We start from the raw sequence: 23,149 nt of genomic DNA, 5'->3' as shown, positions 1-23,149 counted from the left end.
GCTTTCACAGGCAGTTTGGGGAGAACAATGAGATATCTGGGAGGAAGGGGGGGGGATGAATAAATTCAGCCTGGCACAGAGTCGGGGGTTTGCAGCACCATACGAGGGGCGAGAACGGGCCTGGGAGTAGAGCTCCATAGGTCGAGCGCGAAGTCCAGCCCCGAACCCACAAGGTAAAGCCAGGGGTTGTGCACGCCTGATGGCCGCCGCACGCGCCACAAGAGCGCCGCGACAGCGCGCACGCGCAAGCCTCGGTCGGGCCCCCGGCGCCGGTCGCGCGGGAGAGAGAAGCTACGCACTTCACTGAGGAGCGTCGCGTCTGGGTGAGCGCTTACCACCACCCCCCCTCTTTTTTTTTTTCTCCCGCAGTGCTTTGCGCGCGGCCGGTGGGCGGGGGAGGGAGGGGAGGGGAGGCGGCGGTGGCAGCCATGTTGTTGTGAGTCTCTGTGCCTCACCCTCGGTACTTCGGTGGTTCGGAGGAGGAGGGGGGAGGAGAAGAAGGAGGTGGGGTGGGGGGGAGGGAGGTAGGAGGAGAAAGAAGACGTCGCCGCCACCGGAGGCGGAGGGGGAGGACGGACGGCCGAGAGCGTCGCCGCCGGTGCCCAACGGTCGGTGTCCCCGGCTGAGGCAGCGCGGCCGCAACAGCCCTGTAAGTCAGCCCGCGCTCGCTCCGTCTCGTCCGTGGGCGCCGCGGGGGCGGGCTCCGGGCTTTGTGTGTCGGCCTCCACGGGAGCAGGCCTCGGGCGGGAACAGGCCCAGGGCCTGGGCGGCTTTCGCGGCTGGCTGCGGCCTGGGCCCCGCTCGCACAATGCCGGGGGAGGGGAGCCGGAAGGGGGTGTGCGCCGGCGGGGGAGGGGGGGGGCGCAGCTCGCCGCTTTCCCGCGCCCTGCGCCCGGGCTGGCTCGGCCGGACCCGCGGTTCCCGGGTTTAGTGACCCCGCGGGCAGCCCTTTGGGTCCCTGCAGTCTGGAAGAAGCACAGGGGGATGCAGAGAAGCGTGCGACTTGGAAGTGGGTGAAGCGGAAGGAGTGGTTTGATGAGAACGAGGGTGGGTGGGTGGTGGAGGGGGGGTCGGGGTCGGTGCGAGCGTGGGAGGGGGGGGACGGTTAGGTTGTCCTCGAGGCCTGCGAGTGTCCAGGAAAAACCTTGGCAGACGGATGTAGATGTGAAAGAAAACAGGGACTGGAATTCGACCTGTTCAGGTGCCTTTGTATAAAGAACGTGGTGTTTTTGTTAGAACGTCTTTTCGATACTCCGCAGATCGTGGAACTTTAAAGCCGAGGGCGAAATCAACGACTTCAGATATTTGAACCATATAGTTTTACATGTGAATACAGTCAGATTTGGGGGGTGGGGTGGAAATAAACTGTGCTCAAACACGTGTAAAGTTGATGCTTTCCCCAAGACTACAACTTTAGAAACCCCGTGTTTTTAACTCAGCCACTTACTCAGTAACACATTTGAACTTTTGGGGACGGGAATAGATTCCAGACATTTTATATACAAGAAGACATGCTATGACCGTTATTTTTCTTTCAGATTGTTAAAGAAATCCTGGAGGCAGAGATTTTCTGTGAGGATTTTAGGGGAAATGCTTTTAAATGCTGAAAAGGTGCAGGGCTTGGAAGCGTTACAGTGTGTCACGAAAGCAGTTTTAAGGAGATACCTTGGCGTGCTTAAAGCTTGCTCACCGCTTAGATTCGTGATTCCTCATCATGTGACTGGGTGAATTGGAGGATGGTTTAGGAAATTCTGGCAAGGAATCCGATTAAAAACACGAAGATGGATATTTTAAATTGGTTAATAATCCTCGGTTGCTACTCTAATATTCTGCTTTTTATAAATGATTTACGTCATGTGAAGAAATAATTGACGGCATGTTCTTTATTGTAAGAATGTCTTTAAAATTCATTTTGGGGTAAATTAAGTTCTATGGGGTTGTCTTTCGTGATTTGGATAGAGCACAGCGTTTCGGCAGGAAACCGTTACAGTAACTTATATTTCAGAAACTTTCCACAATAATCGGGTTTTTTGTCTTTATTTTTCTTATTTTGTGTACTAATCTAGCCAATTTACCTTAAGTGGAGCACTTTTAAGCATTTTTATACAATCTAAGCTGTTTGGTTACTTAATTAAATTTTCTTTGTCTTGAGTCTAAACTTCCATTTAAGTGGTTGAGTATTTAGTAAGATTTTAAGGTAACCTTTTCTTAAAAATTACATTTGTATGTAACCTTCCCTGTGGCTGTGGCATGTGTATGGAAGTCAGAGGACGAACTGTGGGTGTCAGTTCTCTCCTCCCATGTGGTTCTTGGGGATGGAACTCAGGTTGGGCTGTAGGCGGGCCACTACTTTTCTTGCCTGCGCAAGATTTAAAATTTAACTTAACACGGGTACAAAAACGTGGATTTTCTTTCCTACTCTTGTAATATTAAGAGCTAATTTGTCTTTTAACTATGTATTTATTCAAGTTATCCAAAGTACTAATACTGCCTGTGTGTATGTGTGTGGGCGTGGATGTTTGTGCTTGTGTATACAGTAGTGGGGTTGGAACTTAGGACTTAGAACTTTGTGCATACTAAGGTGAGTGCTCTACCACCCAGGTGTATACCCTGCCTCCTTTTTATGTATGCTGATCATAGTAATTTGAAATGGAAGTTGGTTCATGTCTCCTGTGCTCAACATCTTCATTGCTCCTAATTTAGAATTTCATTGGGTTTCTAAAACGGAAATATTTGGGATTTTTCATATTTGTAAAAAACCTGTATTTGAATACTCAAATCTGGCATGGCTTTGTATAACTTGCATTCATTCACAGCTTGAGACCATTTTACTAACAGGCTAATAAAAAGATTGCACTTGTAGGTAGGTAAATTGGCTTGTGACATTAAATAGATTTTTGTTGTTTTGTTTTTTTGAGATGGTTTCTCTGTGTAGCCTTGGCTGTCTTGGAACTCTGTAAATCAGGCAGGCCTCTGCTTCCCAAGTGCTGGGATTAAAAGCATGGCCACCATTGACCAACTTAAAAGATTTCTTATTTCATATTAAGAAGACATGAAAACTGACTTGTTTGTCTGTTGGGTGAATTGTAAGAGGGAATTAAAAACTATGCTGAATCCCTCCTCCCTTTTCCTGGGAGAGTGCTCCCCTGCAAAAATGTGTTCTACCTCATGAGACCAACTAGAGTAGACAGCTTCTTTTTGTAGGAGAGGATAGTGGTTGCCTAGTGCTGCCTGTGACTGTACTAGGCTAAATGAATTAGGCATGGTACTGGAGAACCAGCCTCTGTTGGACAAAGTCTAAACTAGGCTTTTAGTGTTGCTTTTTGTAATAAGGATTTTTGGATCACCCTCAGTCTGACTTGACTCTCAGTTCAGTAGGTTCTGGATTCTGATGCAGTAGAAAAATGTTTGTTCAAACTGAAATGTTCTTTTTTGGTTTTGCTTTTTGAGACAGGGTTTCTCTGTGTACCCTTCTGAAACTCAGATTCATGTGCCTCTGCCTCCCGAGTGCTGGGATCAAGGCCTGTGCCATCATTGCTGCTTCAGCCGCCTCCACCATCACCTAGCCGCCAGCTGTAATGTTCTGATGGTGATATTTACATTGACAAGTCAATTTTTTTAAAAATTACTGCTTTTGTGGTTGAAATGTGAACTTAGAGGTATTTTCAAACTTTTCCAGTGCATGAAACACACTATATATATATATATATATATATATATATATGGTACATGCATAATGATTTTTAATATTTCAGGAAATAGTATATTTAGATATGAGGTAGTATTTTTCATTTCACTAATTCAAGAGATTGAACTTACTTATAAATGAGAATTTAGAATTTGCCTAGTTAGCAAGAGATTTTAATGGAACTAAATTTAATGAAATTTTATTGACTTTAAATGAGTAGTTTGACTCTTGCCTTTTGTTAAAAGTCTAAAATGAAATGGCTTAAGAAGTTAAAAGTGATTGTCTGTTCAAGCATGTTGGCGAGAGGATGGCTTCTTAAGTTTGCTCAGTCTTGCAAGTTTAGCTACTGTGGTCTTAATCCATTTTCAAGCTACATGCCACTTATTTTCACTTTTCTTTTTTTCTTTTGTGGAGGGAATAAAAGACTTTAGAGTACACAGAAACATCCAGATGTGCCCCCCTGATGTGCATGTCACACTGGCTGCTGGCTGCAGAAAATAATTTCAAATGTGAAAAAGGTGTCATTATGTTTTAATTGACTGCAAGTGGGACAGGAAGAAACAAGATCATTATCACCTACTTTTTGGCAAAGTCTGCTTGGGCTCTATGCTGATTCCCCCCCCCCCCCAAATTTGTTTCCTAAGTACTTACTTGACTATACTCTACAAGAATCTACTCAGAACTTCGTGTCAGGCCCATCAGCTGTATACGGTCAATAATAACTGGATATAGCTCAACATAAAAACCTAAACTTGGCTGGGCGTGGTAGGGAATGCCTGTTATCCCTGCACTCTGGGAGGCAGAGACAGGTGTATCTCTGTAAGTTCAAGGACAGCCAAGGGTACACAAGGCTACCCTGTCTCAAAAAACCAAAAACAAACAAAAAAACTAAACTCAAAACATGATGAAATACTTTTCAAAAATTAGTTTGTGTGGTTCTCAAGTGTGAACTTCATAGATGACAGTGTTGTGTCACAGTGTCCAAAGGTTGGATGCCCCTGGAAGACATAAAACCTGTAACTGACTGTCAACAAATATATAATGTGGGATTAGAGAAATAGGAAAGTATTGTTTATGTATAGTTCTTTTTAAAAAAAGTATCTAGTAAGTCTGGGACCTTGGCTGAACGTCGATCTTTGTGATTTTTGTTGTGGTAGTTGACTTGCCAAGAGTAGCACGTTCTTTGTGTGTGTTAGAATGTTTGCGCACAGAGGTTGAATATGCCACATTGAATGTGTGGAGATCAGAGGATAATATTGGGTGTGGGTCCTTACCTTCCACCTTGTTGGGAATGGGATCTCTTGTATTACATACACCAGGTTTTCTGGAACTTCAGGAGTTTCTCATGTTTCCATCGCTCAGCTACCTAAGGACCACTGGGGATCTGAACTCAGGCTCTCACTCTTAAGTGCATTACTCACTGAGACATCTCCATATCCCTTTGATACCATTTCCAAAAGACTTACTAGGGATAAGTGAGTCTAAACTAAAATGCAGTTGGTTTTAGTCAGACAATACAGGTAAATGAAAAATAGAGGCAGGGTCAATATATAACAGGCTGCCAAAATTATAAAAGGAAACAGTGGACAATTACATGATTTTTGTTAAATACCAAAAAAGTGAAACACACCAGGTGGTGGTAGTGCATACCTTTAATCCCAGCACTTGGGGGAGAGAGGCAGGCAGATCTGATCTACAGAACAAGTTCCAGGACAGCCAGAACTTTGCAGAGAAACCCTGTTTCGGGGGAAAAAAACCAAACCCAACATTAAATATAGGTAAGAGCTACTTGCACTTCTCCATACTATTTTTCTCCCCTTGAGACAGAGTTTCTCTGTGTAGCCTTGGCTGTCCTGGACTCATTTTGTAGAGCAGGCTGGCCTCCAACTCACAGCGATCCACCTGCTTCTGCCTCCCCAAGTGCTGGCATTATAGGTGTGTAAAACTGCCCCTTGCTTTTCCATACTATTTTATCTGTACTTCTGGAATTAAATGCAGGATATTTCTGTAGTAAAATCTGAATCTTTATTTCTAGTTCTGCATAAAGTTCTGACGTTCAACAATGGGTCTAGCTTTTTCCTACAGATATTTTCTTGGATTTTTGAGGAGGGGGTAGATGGGGTACGGAGTAAGGTGGAAGGTAAGGGTAGGATCTTACATAGCCTAGGTTGGTGTGGAAAACCCCTGAGAGTATAACCTTGAATTTAAGATCCTCTTGGCCTAAGAAGTGCTGGGATTACAGGTGAGCCTCTGTGCCTGGCTTGGACCTTTTGATTGAAGAATAATTATAATTGATTTTCAAAAAAAAGGGAGAGAAGGTCAGGTGGTGGTGGTGCATGCCTTGGGAGGCAGAGGCAGAGGCAGGTGGATCTCTGAATTTGAGGCCAGCCTGGTCCAGGATAGCCAGGGCTACACGGAGAAACCCTGTCTTGAAAAACCAGAGCAAGAGCTTTAACTTGTAAATTCTGTGGCTTCAGTACCAGTTTAAAAAAAAAAAAAGCTCTTGCTAAAAATTGTCAGTTTTAAATCAGAATTATTGTTGAGAAAATATTCATTAAACATTGAAGAATAAAGTATATTTCATTAAAATATCAAAAGCACACTTGCTTGAAGATCATAGGTTGGTCTTGAACTACACTGTCTTTAGGTGTGTTATCAATGATTCTTGTTCTTAAGGAATTTATAGTATAGAGAAAGGGTTAGCTTGGGATTTTTGTGCAGTATGCTGTCATAGAGGTGATACTAGAAAGGTTGCTGTGGACTCTGGGGTCAGAAAAAGTCTTAAAAGAGTAGGTTAGGGCCAGTGAGATGACTCAGTGAGTGAAGATGTTTTTCATGCAAGCCTAAGCATGTAAAGGTGGGAGGAGAGAGCTGACTGCCAGGTGGTTCTCAGATCTTCTCATGAGTCTTGTGGTACAGGCACCTCCACACACTCATGTCATGTACACATATCCAATAATGATATAAAGATTTAGAGTCATTAATGTAGCCAAGAGATAGATGAAATGTTATTGTCAGGATTCACATGGTGACTGTAGGGAGAGAAGTGGCAAGATAAGAATGGAGCACCTGGAGCTCACCATAATGGAGCCATCTAATTTGGTTGTTCACTTAGACCATGACCATCCAGGACTGTAGTTTAGGAAGATTTAAACTAAGTATCATCCTGGAACTATTCTAAAATTGTTATGGAATTGCTTCCCTTGGGTTAGATGTGGTATATAACCTGTCCTTAAGGGACTGACTAGGAAAAATATTACTGGAATTTCATTGAAGACACTACTGGTTATAGTTCTGTCCCTTCTCTAAGAAATATTCCTTTAAACAGTAATGCTAGGAGATAGAGTTGCCTCGGAAATAGGTATATTTCTTTTGTTCATGTTATTTTCCAAATGTTTTTTAAAAATCAGTAAACCAATTGTACTGGCTGGCTTTGTTTGTCAACTTGACACAAACTAGAGTCATCTCAGAGAAAGGAGCCTTGGTTGAGGAAATGACTCTATGAGATCCAGCTGATAATTAGGAAATGAGAACATTTTCTCAATTAGTGATCACTGGAGGAAGGCCCAGCCCATAATGGGTGGTACCATCCCTGGACTGGTAGTTCTGGGTTCTAGAAGAAGGCAGGCTGAACAAGCCAGTAAGCAGCACTCCTCCATGGCCTCTGCATTAGTCCCTGCCTCCAGGTTCCTGCTCTGTTGAGTTCCTGTCCTGTCTTCCTCCAATGATGTACCATGATCTGGAAGTGTAAGCCAAATAAACTCTTTTCCTCCCCAACTTTCTTTTTTCTTTATAACTTTATGTATTCTCATGCATGAGTGTTCTGTCTGCATGTACACCTGCATGCCAGAAGAGGGCATCAGACCCCTGTATAGATGATCTTGAGACACCATGTGGTTGCTGGGAATTGAACTCAGGATCTCTGGAAGAGCAGCCAGTGCTCTTAACCACTAAGCCATCTCACACTCTCCACCTTTACTTGCTTTTTGGTCATAGTCAAAACCAGTCTAATCTGAATATTGCAGTTAAGTGAGAAAAGACTGACCAAAGCCATAAAAATATATTCATTAGAATGAAAAATAAGTATTAAAAAAAGTGTATTTTATGTATACTGGTATTTTGCTTGCATATATGTCTGTGTGAAGGTGTCAGATCTGGAGTTACAATTGTGAACTGCCATGTAGGTGCTGGGAATTGAACCTGGGTCCTCTGGAAGAGCAGTGCTCTTAACCCTTGAGCCATGTCTCCAGCCCCATAAGTAATTTTTTTTTTTTTTTGGCTAAACAGCACATTTTGGAAATATTTTCTCTCCTTATATTTCATGCAGACATATTTGAGCTCTTCCTCAAGAATAAAGATGGGGGAAGCAAAGAGGAGACATTCTTACAATGGGGCTAGTATTTATAGCTAAGGTTCTGTATGCAGTAAGATGTAGTGTATCACAACATAAACTAGAATACATCAGATGATGATGATGTGACATTCCTTGGGCCAAATGGGAAAGGTGCCCGCTGTTAGCTCAAAACTAGTATCTACCAGTAAATCCTCTCACAGTCCAAATTTGACTTAGCATAGAGGTCCTTCTTACCCTAACTGGTATGTTCAAACTGCCATGTTTTAACCCCTTCTGGCTATTTAGAAGTAACTGAAATTAGTGTAGTGGTGTCGTTGTTCTTCATGGTAGGTACTGAAATTGGGCTTTTTCTTCCAGGGTCATCTGAGAAATTGTTGGAACCTTGAGGCATTTCAGTTGTCAGGTAATGGAGCTCCTAGCAAACTACAGTCAAAGTTTGAGGATTACTCTGTTTTCTTGCCGTGGGGAAAGGAATGGCTACAGGAGCAGGCAGCTGCCACGTCTCACTGTGTCTGTATTCAGGAAGCAAAGTTGTATTTTAGATAATGAAAGGTGTTCATACCTAAAGTATTTTACTATAATTTTCTAAAAATTTCACTTAACTCTGTGTGTGTGTCACACATGCAACTTGAGTAAGATTTTTCTTTCTACATTGTGGGTCCTGGGTGTGGAATTCTGCTTATTAGGCTTTACAGTAAATGGAAATTTAGAATTTATTTACTAGTATTATTACTAGTCTTACTGTTCAATATCTGCTCTGTTTTTTTTTCTAAATTAAAATTATATTATTTCCTATGATAGTCCTAGCATTTTCTGTTTAAGAACATAGGCTGAATTTTATTTAAGTTGTGCTGAGAAATGTTTTACCACAAACCCTCTTTTATACTATTTCATAGACAACACAGTAAACAGTTTAAAGTTTTTAACTGTTAAAAGGTATGGTGTTTTTGTTTTGTTTTGTTTTTCTGTTTTTCAAGACAGAGTTTCTCTCGATAGTCTTGGCTGTCCTGGATTCACTTTGTAGACCAGGCTGGCCTTGAGCTTACAGAGATCCACCTGCCTCTGCCTCCCAAGTGCTGGGATTACAGACATGTGCCACCAGACCCGGCCTTCTTACAGTAGGAGTCTTTTTTCCCCCAAAGATTTATTTATTATTATACAGTGTTCTGCCCAACACCTACACACTAGAAGAGGGCACCAGATCTCTGTGATGGTTGTGAGCCACCATGTGGTTGCTGAGATTGAACTCAGGATCTTTGAAGGAACAGCCAGTGCTCTTAACTTCTGAACCATCTTTCCAGCCCCTAAAAGGTATTATTAAGTTACAAACCATTATAAAGTTAAATCATTATTTTATGTTGTTGAAATTCATTGTCCAGATACCTTGGGTGAATTGATAAACTTTAAGCTTTACTTAAGTTTTTATTTCTTTCTTTTATGTATATATGTATGTATACAGTTTATTAAAGGAACTAATTTGATTCTCCATTTATTGTAAAGCAAATACAAATTTCTGCAGCACCTACATTCTATTCTGATGCAAACAAGATGAGAATGGCAGATTATAAGTCAGGCAAGATAAGCAAGGTGATCAAAAGCCCATATACCTCAGTTCAAATATCAGAATTATATGCAGTCCTTATGATATTATTAGATTTTTCTGAATATCTTGTAGTTACTGACTCTTTTTTAAATTAATTTATTCGGATTACAACTCAATCTTTATCCCATCACTTGTTATCCTCCCATTTCTCCCTCCCTCCTGCTTTCACCCTAAAGTTCTTTATTTCAAAGAAGAGAGCAAGTAAGTAATCTTATTGAACCTGGTGGTGATGTATGGCTGTAAGCCTGTCACTTTGAAAGGGGAGGTAGGAAGAATCAGTATCATTCTTTTTTTGGCTTTTCAAGACAGTATTTCTCTGTGTAGCCTTGGCTATCCTGGACTGACATTGTAGACCAGGCTGTCCTCGAACTCAGCGATCTGCCTGCCTCTGCCTCCTGAGTGCTAGGATTAAAGGCTTGTGCCACCACGTCCAGCTGATCAGCATCCTGTATTTCATGAATCCTTGTTTCACTCCCTCCCCCCTTAAAGATGCACATTGAAAATTTTGAAGAGAAAATATTTGTAAAGATTTGTTATATATAATATTTTGCCTACATGTACGCCTGCATGCCAGAAGAGGGCACTAGATCTCACAGATGATTATGAGCCACCATGTGTTTGCTGGGAATTAAACACAGGACTTTTGGAATATCTTTCTTGATATAAGATGTTTTATTAGTACATATAACTAATTTTAATAACATTTTTAGTACGTGGCCTTTTGTTATAATTAAGCTATTTTTTTTCTGTTGTTGAGCTTGGCTTGTTCAGTTAAGTACTGTTGGGTAAATACGGTTAAATAGTTCTGTTCTGTCAATGCTGCTGCTGTGTGTGAGGCAAATTCCCAGAAGAGAAACTTATAGGTCTGAGGATTTTATATTGATTTTTAAGCAGACAAAAAGCATTCATTGAGGTAGGGCATTAATACTCTAGAGAGCACTTTTTGTTTCAATTTTGTATATCCATATATTCTAAATCTTTTGATTTGGGGTCTTATTATACTATATTGATGATAAAATAACTTTAGTTGGAAACTTAGGCTATTTGATTCAGTCTTGAAGGATTTGCACATAGAGAGAGAGCTGGTAAGAAGCTGTCCAGGTGACCTGTATACTGTAAGCTAAAGGAATAAGGACAGAGATATTTTTAAAAGAGTCCCATAGTTACCAACTTTGTTAGCATTCCATAACAGTTCCAAATAAATGAAACAATTTAAAGGAGGAAAGATTTATTTAGTTTTAGAGGTTTTATATCATGATGGATTGGTTCTGTGTTGCTGGGCCTGTGGAGAAGGCAATCACTTCATGGTAGAGTAAAGCCATCGAACTGGCAAACAGAATGAAGAGGGAAGGGGCAGAAGAAGTAAATCTTCAAAAGGCACTTTTGAGCCACCTGCTTCTCCAGTTACAGTCCATACTCATATTCTCATCGGCCCCTAATAATTGGATCAAATCATGATTCTTATCAGTGTACTAATCAATTTATGGAGTCAGAGGCTTTATATTCCACTTTCTGGAAGATCCACAGCTGAACACTGCCTTAGGAACTGAACCTTCAGTATGTGGACATAAGGTTATTATGTAAATCAAATACTGATTTCTCTACCACCAATATCTGATAATCTCCTGTTTCAGTGTTGTATAAACACTACTCCCCAATTGTCCCCTGATAGGCCAATAAAGCAGCTTACAGCCAATCATTGAGCAGGGGAGAAAATAGGGTCAACTTCCTGCCAGCCACGGGAGGAGCAGTTAGAGGAGGAATTAAGATTCAGCCAGAAGCAGAGGTCCAGGAGACATCAAAAGAGAGGTGTGGAGCAGGAAAGCTACAAAGTACAAGTATTTCTGGGATGTACTCTGAGAGGAAACCAAATTAGCTGAGAGGATTAAGAGTACAGTAAAAACTCAATTCTTATGCTGTGAAGCTTCTTAATATAAAGGAGTTTTGATTATTTGTGTGATAGCCCGGTGAAGAGAGAAACTGACAAGCCAACAGTTTTGTGAAAACATTAGTATATGAGCTGTTTGAGGGTGAACTTGGTATTAAAATGGTAATAAGCTTCAGTGATAGTTTGCTTTGTTTTTATGGAAACGTCTTATGGAAACGTCATGAGACTTTTGGGGTCTTGTTTATTTTGACTCTCTGCAATTTAATTTCCTTGTCTATTAACATATAATGTTAAAGTTTAGTAAATTAGTATGTTAATATGGTACAGTTTCCTGATTTGTAGGAATATAATACCTATTTCATTGGATTGTATTCACCTAGACTTAGAATGATCTTTAATATAAACTTGAGTGAGAGATTTCATTAACTACTCTTTTGGGCAGAAAGCTGATTAAAACTTAGACCAAAATAGTTTGTACTCATAAGGGGGACTTTTTTCATATACTAGTCAAAATTGATTGAGGAAATTTTTAAGTGGACTTAACTTTGAGAAGTCTTTGCAAGCTGCAGCTTATAAGTATTCTGTTTAAGAAAAATATTGCCCACTTTTATTTCTTTTTTTTAAAGATTTATTTATTATGAATACAGTATTGTGCCTGCATATGTACCAGCAAGCTAGAAGAGATCACATTATAAATGGTTGTGAGCCACCATGTGGTTGCTGGGAATTAAACTCGGGTCCTCTCGAAGAACAGACAGTGCTCTTAACTACTGAGCCATCTCTCCAGCCCCAATGCTTTTCTCTGGGTGTATGTATGAGCTTGGCACACTTACACACTATGAGTGGCACCAGAGACCAACATTTAGTGAGTGTCTTCCTCTTGGCCTCAACCTTATTTTTTGAACTAGCTAGCTGGCTGGTGCCAGGAATCATCCTGTCTTTGCCTGCCCAGCACTGAGATTACAGGGTTTCTGGGAATCCATATTCATATCCTCATACTTGGGGAGCAAGCACTGTCTCAACATCTCCCTAGCTCATTTATATGTTCATTTTAAATACTTACTGCGTCATGTAGCTTCTGATTACATGAATTTTATTAAGTTTTGTTTTCTTTTTTAATTTTATGCAATTTTTATTTTACCCCATCTTTTTTTTCATTTAAAACAATTTTTAAAAATTTTTGTACATACACATTTATATTATACATATATACAATAGATTTCCTATGGCAAGAAGAACCATGACACAATCAGGAATTATATAAATGTTATATTCTTAGTGTCTTGGCTATTTGTATTTGACAGTCTTGAAGAAGACATCTTTCCTATCTTGGTGAATCTAAATTTCTGAATGTAAATCAATCTCCATCACATACTGTCATTATCAACTTAGAACACCTATCTAGACCTAAATCATGGTCATGTCAGTTGCTAGTTTACTTTTATCACAAGAATATACATCTTAGGAACAGCAGATAGATATGACTATAGAAAGACAAGGTCTTCAAAAACTGCAGAGAAATGCTGAGTATGACATTTTAAAATGTTTTTGTTACTTTAAAGATTCATTGACAATGAGACAGGTTAACTCCTGGCAACACCCAGCCTACCTCAAAGAAGATGATGAGTATCAAAGAACCTCCTTATGGAGATGGCCTCAAATGTGGCAAACTAGCCACTGGCCAAAAGGTCCTCATTTCTACCACAGACAGAATTTTGCCTAAAAAAGGGGCAAGCTTAGATGCAGGTAGAGTTGACGGCCAAACTCTGCCAAGACAGTAAGCAAGTCCTCAGTAGTTCCTTCCTCACAAATATGTCTGTCGGCTATATTGGGTCAGAAGGCTGAAGAAGATGCTCCAACGTTATACAGAGTTTTGGGTGGACTCTTCATTAAGTTTTATTATGGAAAATGTCAAACGTAGTAAAATACAGTAAATTCTTGGATATCATTTGTATTCTGCGTTATATGAAATCCATTTTGACTTTTAAAGGAACATATTATAATAATGACAGTGTATAAAACTATCTTACTAGTGTCAGATTTTGCAGTCTGGGAGCAGATTCTGTCATTTAGACTAGGAAACTATCTGATGTTCGAAGCCAAATTGTCTAGCACATGTTTCAGTAGGGTAGGTCCTGGTGGAATATTTATCATCAAGTGATGCAAGGTTATCACACTCTTCCTCTATTTTTATTTTATGTTTTACCTTTAAAGAACCTTAGAAAAACATTTGTGTGGGTAGGCATACATGTCACACATATGTGTGTGGAAGTCAGACAAATTGGGAGTCTTTTACTATGCAGGTTCCAGGGATTGAATTGAGGTCATCGACCTTGGCAGCAAAGTGTCTACCTACTGAGCCATTTTCCTTGCCCCTGTTTTTTTGGTGGTGAATTACGTCTAAGCCTTAGTAGCCTAGCCTGCCCTTGAACTAATAGTGAAGCCAGATATGGTAACCTTGAATTCCTAATACTTCTGCTTAAGTGTTGGGATTACAGGCATTGACCACCTTTACAACCTTTATTTTTCTTTTTGTTTTGTTCTGTTTTTTGTTTTTCGAGACAGGGTTTCTCTGTGTAGCCCTGGCTGTCCTGGACTCACTTTGTAGACCTGGCTGGCCTTGAACTTAACAGCGAGCGATCTGCCTGCCTCTGCTTCCCGAGTGCTGGGATTAAAGGCATGTACCACCAAACCGGCCCACCTTTATTTTTCTTACTCCCCCTCTGTCTTTAAGATTAGAACTCCTTTTATCTATTTAACCTTTTTTCATCACTGCTAGTAACTGTATCTATTGACATTGAAAGAGGTATTTTCCCCTTTCAGTATTTCCATGTGGTTATCCTAGTTTCTCTTAAGTGTTGACGTTTTCTATTTGTTTATTGTCTTTGTTTCTTTTTGTGTTGCTTTGATAAAAACTCTGACAAAAGCAACTTAAGGAAGAAAAAATTTATATTTAACTCAAAGTGTAAAGTACAGACCATCATAGTAGGGGAGTCAAAGCATCAGTTTAAAGCAGCTATTTACGTGATATGCACAGGCACAGTCGGGAAACAGAGATAGAAATGTTAGTGTTTAGCTCTCTTTTCTCCATGTACTTGAGGATCAAAGTCAGTAATCCCTCTTCAGTTATTGCAATCAAGATAATCCCCCATAGGCGTTCCCTGAGGTCCATTCTAGATTCTGTTAAGATGACAACACTAACCATCAGATTCACATACTACAAACATGCTTTTTCTTTGTCTTGTATAGTTGATAGTCACTTTAAAGCTAGTGGTTCTTAACCTGGGGTGTGGGTCAAATGATTCTTTTACAAGGATGTTTATGATTCATAATAGTAGCAAAATTACACATAAGAAGTAGCAACAAAAATAATTTTATGGTTAGGGGTCACCACAACATGAGGTACTATATGTATTACAGGGTTGCGGTATTGGGAAGGTTCAGAACCATTGCTTTAAACTCTTTATTGCCTAATTCTGTCATGTGATATCTTGATGTTGGCTGATTGTTATGAACATATTATGTCAGAAACACAGACAGGCACATTTGTGTCTTTCCACAATTTCAGGCATTATCGGCGCTTAAATGGTTTGCCAGTGTTCCTTCTTTCCTTGATTGTTCTGGCTAAAGTGAACTTACTGTTTTATTATAATCTTATTAGCATTAACTCTCAAATGACATAGTGTACCTCTATATCTGTTTAATATATGTATATATGTAGGTTTTAGAATAGTTGAAAAGGTTAAAGAGGCACAAAGTTTCAAGGAAAGAGGCAGAGGCCTGAGAGACTAAAGCTGAGAACCTGATATAAATGCCAGAGTCTGTTGATGAATTAAATAACCTCAAGTTAGAGGAACTGCCTGCCGGCTGCCTTTTGCAGAATCAGGCTGCAAGGTTGAGCTAGAGGACTAAAGTAAACAAATCTAAGAGTAAGTTTAGATATATGAACAGGCAAATGGATGGCAGCTCCAAAGTGGTGGCAGATGACAGGCCTTGTGAACAGGAGGGTCCAAACCAACCTGAATCCAAGAAAGTGGAGAGTTCTCTTTCTCTGACATCACAGTGCTAGGTATCTCTCTTTGTGGGATCCAGGTAGGCAGTTATTTTCTTGCTTGGTTTGATGTTTCTGATAAATTATTGGCTTTGTTTTTCCTGATGTGGTTCTTTATAAGCCCATATGCTCTGACAGTTGAATTTACCCAGATAAATGTATAGGTTGGTATTCTTTTTACTAAGTCATTAGTAAAATGCCATTTGTGTGGTGCTGGGCAGATGGTACCTTTAATGTGTCCACTTAGGCATACAATCTCTCATAGTGCAGTCAAAATCAGCTAGTGGAGCTAGGCATGGTGGCACACGACTTTAATCCCAGCATTTGAGAGGCAGAGGCAGGCAGATTTCAGTTCAAGGTGAGGCAGGGATCTACAGCAAAACCCTGTCTTGAAAATTTGAAAACTGCTTGTGATAGTCTTTTATCTCAAGGCACAGTGTGAAAAATGATTTTTTTAAAACAATACAGAGCAACATAGGGCAGGGTATAGTCTGATTTCAGCATTTATCTTTATTTCTCTTCACATAATTTTCTCATTTCTAGTTTCTTCATAGGTCTAATAGCATAATATCAGAGTCTATGCTTATATATTGATGATTAGATTCAGTTGTGGAGAATATTGGATTTTATTTTCTTGTAACTCAAAATTAAATACCTATACTTCTTATGATCAGCAGCAAGAATTTGCTTAATTCTAACTATATCCTTAATTGGGCTTCTTGGAATTGGTTCTAGACTTGTAGTTCCAGTGTCATCTAAATATGTATTTTAATTTAAATGCAGAATTTCTGTTCTTTCTGGGATTTCTTCCCTTGCTGTACAGCAGCTTTGGTTGTTGCAAACTGTTTTTTTTATTATTTAGGCCATATGTGAGTGGTTTTGCTATAAGAGTTTCAGAGCCCATCTTGCTTGCCGTTGGACAAAACCAGCAATTGAAAGAAACCATTGGAAGTAAAACCAAAAATAAAAGAAAACTCTACTTTGTTTTGTATCTTCTGAATGTAGGTTCAGTTTCTTTGTTCAGCTTTTTTCTTACTTGCGAATAGTTGGGGTTTTTTTAGTCTGGAGTTTATTGTAGAAAGGTTCGGGTCTGATTGGGGTTATTTAATCACCAGGAAACATGGGATCCACTGAACTTGACAAGTATGACCATATTGAGTTTTTTTTTTTTCTCTATAATATTTTTCAGTAACTTCAGTGAAAACTTATTGAATTAATGAGGTGAATGAAATAGATGCTGGGTCTGGTACTCTTAACTTGGCAGCTTTGGACTGCTGGGCCATCTAATCAGTCCCTGAAAGTCTTTTACAAACTGTCTTGAATGCTTACCTACCTTACTTTATCTGACTTAGTGTTCACAGCAAATATAGTGAGTGGCAGCTCTTCATATCAGAACATATAGAAATATCAGTTTATTTGTCTAGAGAGATAGAACTGCCAGAGGTCTAAACTATAATTTGTTTTATTTATGTATTATTTGCAGCTTGGTCCTAGAAACTTGACCGAGGCAATGTGGGGATAAAGATACTACATTTAAAAAGCTGGAATTGGGTGCTGTGTGCTTGTATAGGGTGTGCTTACTTTAATAGAGGGCACCTACAAGAACTGCAGAAACTCAGCCTGTTTATTAGGAACAGCACAAGGAGGAAGGGTTAGCTAGTCTCAGAAGGCCTCTGTAGGGAAGCAGACTCTGAGAGGAGGAAGCTGTGGCTAGTTTTTGTACATACTGTTGGGCAAACATTCAAACTTAGACTTGAAGAGGCTTTGCCATTCTCATGGATCTGAGGAATTGAGGCCCTTGACATGGCAGTGCCCATGCCAACAATACACAGTTGACTCAAGATCAGCTTCCTACAGCTATTTAGTGGAAATCAGAGGACAAACTGGGGGAGTCCTTTTCTTCTACCCTGTGGCTCCAGAGCATTGAACTCAAGTAATTACGCTTGGTGGCAGACATCTTCACCAGCTAAGCTTTGTAAGCCATAGAAAGGAGTTTGGGCTTTCTCTTTAGGAATGAATTAAAATACTTGAGTCCCATGGTCAGGGTAGTTTCAGAAAGATAACTACAACTTGGAGGTAGGTTGCAGAACGGAAAGATAAGAAGGTTGAGGTGTTTCAGATAAAGGGTATTATCAACTAGATAGCTAGAAAACAGTTTTAAGTGGATAAGTTGGCTTAACAGGACTTAGTAAATGATATGGAAATGGATGTAAGAAAGGAAGTAAAGGAGCGCAAACTGGAAATTTTGTGATACATTCAGGGAAATGAAAGACAGGAGATAACTGGGAGCTTTGGAGGATATATTTCCTTTGAAAATACAAATTTGGTGGATGTTGTCTCCAGCTAATCTAGACAGCTCTCAAAGCATCAAGAAGAGATTGTTAACAGTACCAGACGGAGAAGAAGGGTACATTCTACAGATTAACAAGGAATACTAATATTTCAGGGACAAAGGAGAAAAACAGGAATCTATGAAGTAGCAACTAGAAACCTAGAAAAGCAAAAATAATTATGATAGGGACAGAATAGAATAGAGAGTAGGAAGGAGTTATAGTTAGTGCTTTCAGTTTGCCAAACCCTTTAGGTTTTAGAGAATGAATGAATGAAGTGTGAGGGGAATAATTGGATTTTTCCAGTTGAATTTTAGAGTTGTAACTTCGGAGAGGCTTAAGCTTGCATGTTTGTTTGTTTTTGCTTTTGTTTTTTTGTTTTGTTTTGTTTTCTTTAGTTTCTTAGTTGGAGGAGACAGGGACCAATAATAATACATTGTCACATAAGAGAAGGATTGAGAAGTGCTTTCTTGAGAAAAGTACAACAAACAACTATTTAATTCACTGTAGAGGAAATATTTTCACTTTTAAAAAATACATTACCATTTAATTGATTATTGCTAAAAATATTTAGTAAAAATTTTGTGGATGAGGCTTATATAAATAAATAATAAGCATTTTAAAAAAATCTTAACAAAACCTTAAGTAATATAAAACAATTTTATAGTAGTGATTATAATATTAACGAGAAGTGCTTTAAAATTTGGATTCACTTTTCCTGTTTTTAACTTCCTTTTCTTCAGTTGCATAAGAATGTATAATGGTCTGTTGACACACAAAATTATTTTTAAAAGTTGTATCATATTATGTAGCTTGCTCTCATGTAATTTATTTGGGAAAAGCTGTCATAGAAACATCTGTTCTTATCTATTTTGGAATATGATAGTATTAGTTAATACCCATATAACATAGTTAATAATTTTTTAAATTCCTGCTTTCGTTTTTTGTTATTCAACAGGCTTGATCTGTGGATGAAATGAATCATGATTTTCAAGCTCTTGCATTAGAATCTCGGGGAATGGGAGAGGTAAGAGCTCACCAATACTAAAAATTTATGTTTCACTTTAATCTTTGAGTCACTGAAATTTAATTTTTAAATTGTAAATCTTGTAAATAGTAGTTAATATCTTTCAGACCTCTAGGTTAAAAAAAAAACAAACCAAAAACCCTTGAGATTATGTACTTGTGTAGTTGTGATGTTTTGGTTGATTATTTTGTCACTTGAATCCAGTAAGTAATTAATAGTGTGCTTATTTGTGGCTAGGTGGTTTTGATTGACTTGGTTAAATAATGTCATATTTTAGTGATGAATCACGTAGTTAGCTCTGCTCAGAAGAACACATCCTTTTCTGCTATTTTATATGTGTATGCTGTTTGCTTTAGCTATGCTTGATTGTTGCTACTCTTTCCCAAAAATCTGTCTTCTTTACCAAAGATATTTGCTTATTAAACTCCTAATCCTCTGCAAGACTACTTAAAACACAGTATCTAGTATCCCATTGCTATCTGCTGTAGAATTAATTACTTCCTCATCTGACTTCTCATTTAGTTCTTTATAAATACTGTCATTATGTTACTGATTACAGTTTGTTTTGTATTTGTCTCATAAATGGTAGCTTTGAATGCTTAGCATAATAGGTACTCTACAAATTTGAATAGATGTTATCTTTTCTATTAATCTATGGTTTTCTTTGGGTCACCCAGTTAACCATACCATTACATATTTTAAGACATCTAAAATACCTAGTTTTCCATATTCCTAATGAATTTTTAGAAAACAAAATTATAAAAGCTCTTGTGGACATAGCTTTATTTTGTACTATATTACACATTCAAGTGTGAACTTTTACAGTAGAAAATAAAAATAAACAGACCTAAGATGTGTAATTAATTGCTTGCTCCTGGAGATTATTTTACTTTAGTAGATTAGAGACCTTCATGAGACTCACTCCATCCAATGCTGTGCTCTTCAGATGCAGAGAGAGAAAGTCCAGTCACTCCTTTGGGCCACAAGAGGGCACCCTGCAGCTAGCTAACCCTCCCTTTCTTCAGAACAGCGTTTTCCAAAGAGTTTGTCATTTTCAGAGGACTGATTTAAGGGTGAGTTAAGGTGCTTAAGCTAAGTATTGCCAAAATAAACTTGTTAGTTCAGTACATAAAGTAAAATCTAACCTGGGCCCTAAGAAAATTTAGAGAAAGGGAATACGTTTTTGCTCTTAAAAGAAAACTTATATATTGTAGCACGATGGCTGTTCAGGTATTACCTGTACTCTAGTAGGCTTAATGGAGGCAGTTTGAAGGACTTTTGTTTTTTTCTATGTCACTTGTTTTCTTTGACTTTTAGAAGTTAGAGTAGCATATCTTAATAGCAGGTCTGGGAGCATTGTAATTCCAGCATTTTGTGAGCTAAAACAGTAAAGTTTTGAGCTCAGGCTAGTTTAGGTTACATAGAAAGGCTCTCTTCAAGTATTAAAATAGTAAAAGCATTTTTGAAATGTTTCTGCCTTTCTGATTGTGACAGACTCTATTTTTGTAAGAGTGAGTGAAAGCCCTACATTAATTCTAGACTTGGATCTTTACATCCATTTGTATTATGGATTTATTTACAAATGGACTATTTGAAAATTTGTTTGATAAATCTAAATATACTTTTGTGGTTAAAATTATGGTCAGAAGCAGTGCTTGAATTAGTTGTCTGTGAGTACATGAAGGTTTTAGCAGAGGAGTTGGGTTGAATAGTAAGTTAAATGAAATAAGCTAAAGTCCATTTTTTTTTTATTAGTAGACACATCAAATGTAGACAACCAGTGTGCTATAGGGCCTAAATTTCCTGCTATCTGGTAGATGGCTACAGGCCATTAAGTGACCTTGATCCAGTAAAAAATATTTTTAAATAAGTTGATTTTGTTATTTTTAAAAACAGTTTACCACTTAATATTGTTCTCTAAGAGATAGCTAAGAAACCTACTCAAATTTCTGTCTCTGGGTTCTCTCCCACAAGCCTTTCTATCTTTCCTCATCTCACAGGCAGCAGGGAACCTTCTGGGATTTCCTTCTTTGCCTGTCTCTCTCTCACCAGTCTTCTCCTCCTTTACTGACAGGTGAGGTGTTTTGTTTGTTTTATCCCAGAATTCACTCATTGGAATAAATTAAAGCAGCCTGTACTATCTGGCTCTTAAATTTTCTAAAATTGCTTGTTGGGGTTGCTTTTGTAATGTAAAACAATCCCTTTTTTAATGGATTGCCCTGTTCTTTCCTTTTAAAATTCTGTATATTGGGTCTTAACTGGTAAAAATCTCTATAATGTATGGAGAATCGTTGTGTATACTTATAGGACTCGTTTTAAATGTTTTTTTTTTTTTATTTCTTGATGAATTTATTGAGGTATCATCAGGAGGTCATTCTCCAAGTTGTCCTCCCAAAGATAGAAATAAATCTGTATTTATCTATTTATAAACTTACCCTTCTTTTTCCCTTCAGTAGCAGTTTTTGTCAAAAGACTTACTGATTTCCATTATATCATGTGGCTTACAATAAGTATAACCCATAGGAAGAGGTATTTGGTTTTTTTAGTGTGTATAAAGATAGAATATTTTACTGAAGTATATAGAGAGGCACGTGCCTATTAACTGTCATCAGTTAAGGTGCATATAGCTGGCTCTTGTTTAATTTTGACATAACAGAAGAAAAGGATCTTACTTGAGAGTTTCTTAGCAAACCAAAATTTAACTTAAGATTTGGGAGTTAGTTCCATAACTATTGTGATAAATAATGTTCTCCTACTTTGACACAATATTTTAGGAAAATATTAAGGAAAATTGTGTCTTAAAAATCTCAGGGAGAGCCTAGCATGGTAGTAAATGCCTTTAATTCCAGTACTAGGGAGGCACAGCCAGGTGGCTCTCTGAACTCAAGGCCAGGCTCCTGTACTGACTGAGTTGTAGGCTAGCTAAGAAAACAAAATTGCTGGTAGAGTGATAGAGTAGAAACATATTTGAGGGACTAAGGAGATTTCTGTTCTGATAGAAATTTCACTAGCTATGCAATTAGTGCTGAGTTCTTTGAAAACAGAAGGCTTAGCTCAAATGCTCTTAGTGATCTGAGTGGTTAGTAATCATTAAAATTGTAAATAGCTATGTCATCTAGACTTGATGACACATGCCTTTAATTCTAGCAATCAGGAAGCAGAGGCAGGCAGATCTCTGTTTCAAGGCCATTTTGAAGTCAGTGTGGTCTACATGGCTCCAGGACACAGGGTTATGTAAAGAGACCCTGTGTCAAAAACAACAACAACAACAACAAAAACCCAAAACATTACAAAGAAAATCAGCGATTTTAGTTTTAGAGGATTGCAGTATATTTATGAAACCACTGTCTCAGCAATCCTGTCTTAGAATTTATCTAATGATAGATGGAAGAATTAGGTAATCTTAAACTTTTTATTTATTTACTAGAGATAGTCTTAATACTGGGAATTCTTAGAAGTACTGATGAATTACACTAGGATTGAAAAGTACTATCTTCTATAGTAGTTAGAGAGAGAAGCCCTACAATTAATCCACTAAGGATTTAGATCCCAGCAGAGTTCTTTACCAGCTGTATGTGTGAAACCTTGACATTTAAACTTCTGGCTGTGTTTCCTTATGCAGAAAGACTATATCAGACAACTATTCTTAAGTAATAACGTTTCATCTTTCTGACATTCTTAACACTAACACAGAAAAAGATAAAAGAAATAGCTACACTGAATACAATTTTTTGAAATCAGCCAATTAAATGACTTACACTTTGACTATGAAAGGTCCCTAGGATTTATTACTATTAAATGTGGTAGGTGATGCATTAGACATTCTCTTGATGGTCTTTCATTGTGGTCTCAATCTTACAACAGTAGGTTTACTATGTTTTCTTTACAAATCAGAAAATTGAAAAGTAAGAACTAGTACTTTCATTTCCAGAAAAGATTAATGTAGAAAAGCACCATTTTAGAGATGTATGGAATTTCATTGTGGTTTTTTAATTTTTTTTATTTTTTGCTGTTTCCTATATCTTCATCTTTTTTTGGGGCGGGGGGAAGGATTGTTCGTTTATTTTTTGTCTTTTGTGAACTTGTATTATAAGTAAAGTGATCTTTTATACCTTGATTTTTCCTGGGTAGTTCAATTATGACCTGTTGTCATAACATCCCTTTTCTTGAAAATATCTGAGTTTAAAGATAAGCTATATGAACTTAAT

General features: G+C 38.4%; 1 protein-coding gene across 12 annotated transcripts in view; it reads left to right on the top strand.

Moving 5' to 3' along the window:
- Positions 1 to 270: 270 nt before the first annotated feature.
- The window catches only part of PUM2 (pumilio RNA binding family member 2), a 77,957-nt gene continuing 55,078 nt past the window's right edge, over positions 271 to 23,149 (top strand). For 6 of the 12 annotated variants that reach the window (XM_084793024.1, XM_084793029.1, XM_084793022.1 and 3 more), the window contains exons 1-2: positions 495 to 649; positions 18,873 to 18,941. In XM_084793024.1, coding sequence (XP_084649150.1) covers positions 18,891 to 18,941 — 51 coding nt within the window. In that variant the 5' untranslated portion in view covers positions 495 to 649; positions 18,873 to 18,890. Of the gene's footprint in view, positions 324 to 494; positions 650 to 8,399; positions 8,446 to 9,204; positions 9,354 to 18,872; positions 18,942 to 19,887; positions 20,015 to 20,941; positions 21,016 to 23,149 lie in introns of those variants that run through there. The other 6 variants (XM_084793030.1, XM_084793026.1, XM_084793031.1 and 3 more) reach the window with 6 other exon arrangements.

The sequence above is a fragment of the Acomys minous genome, assembly GCF_964271855.1.
Source record: "Acomys minous genome assembly, chromosome: 8".
NCBI classification, from domain to species: Eukaryota; Metazoa; Chordata; class Mammalia; order Rodentia; family Muridae; genus Acomys; species Acomys minous.
This window is presented reverse-complemented; position numbering and strand designations above follow the sequence as displayed.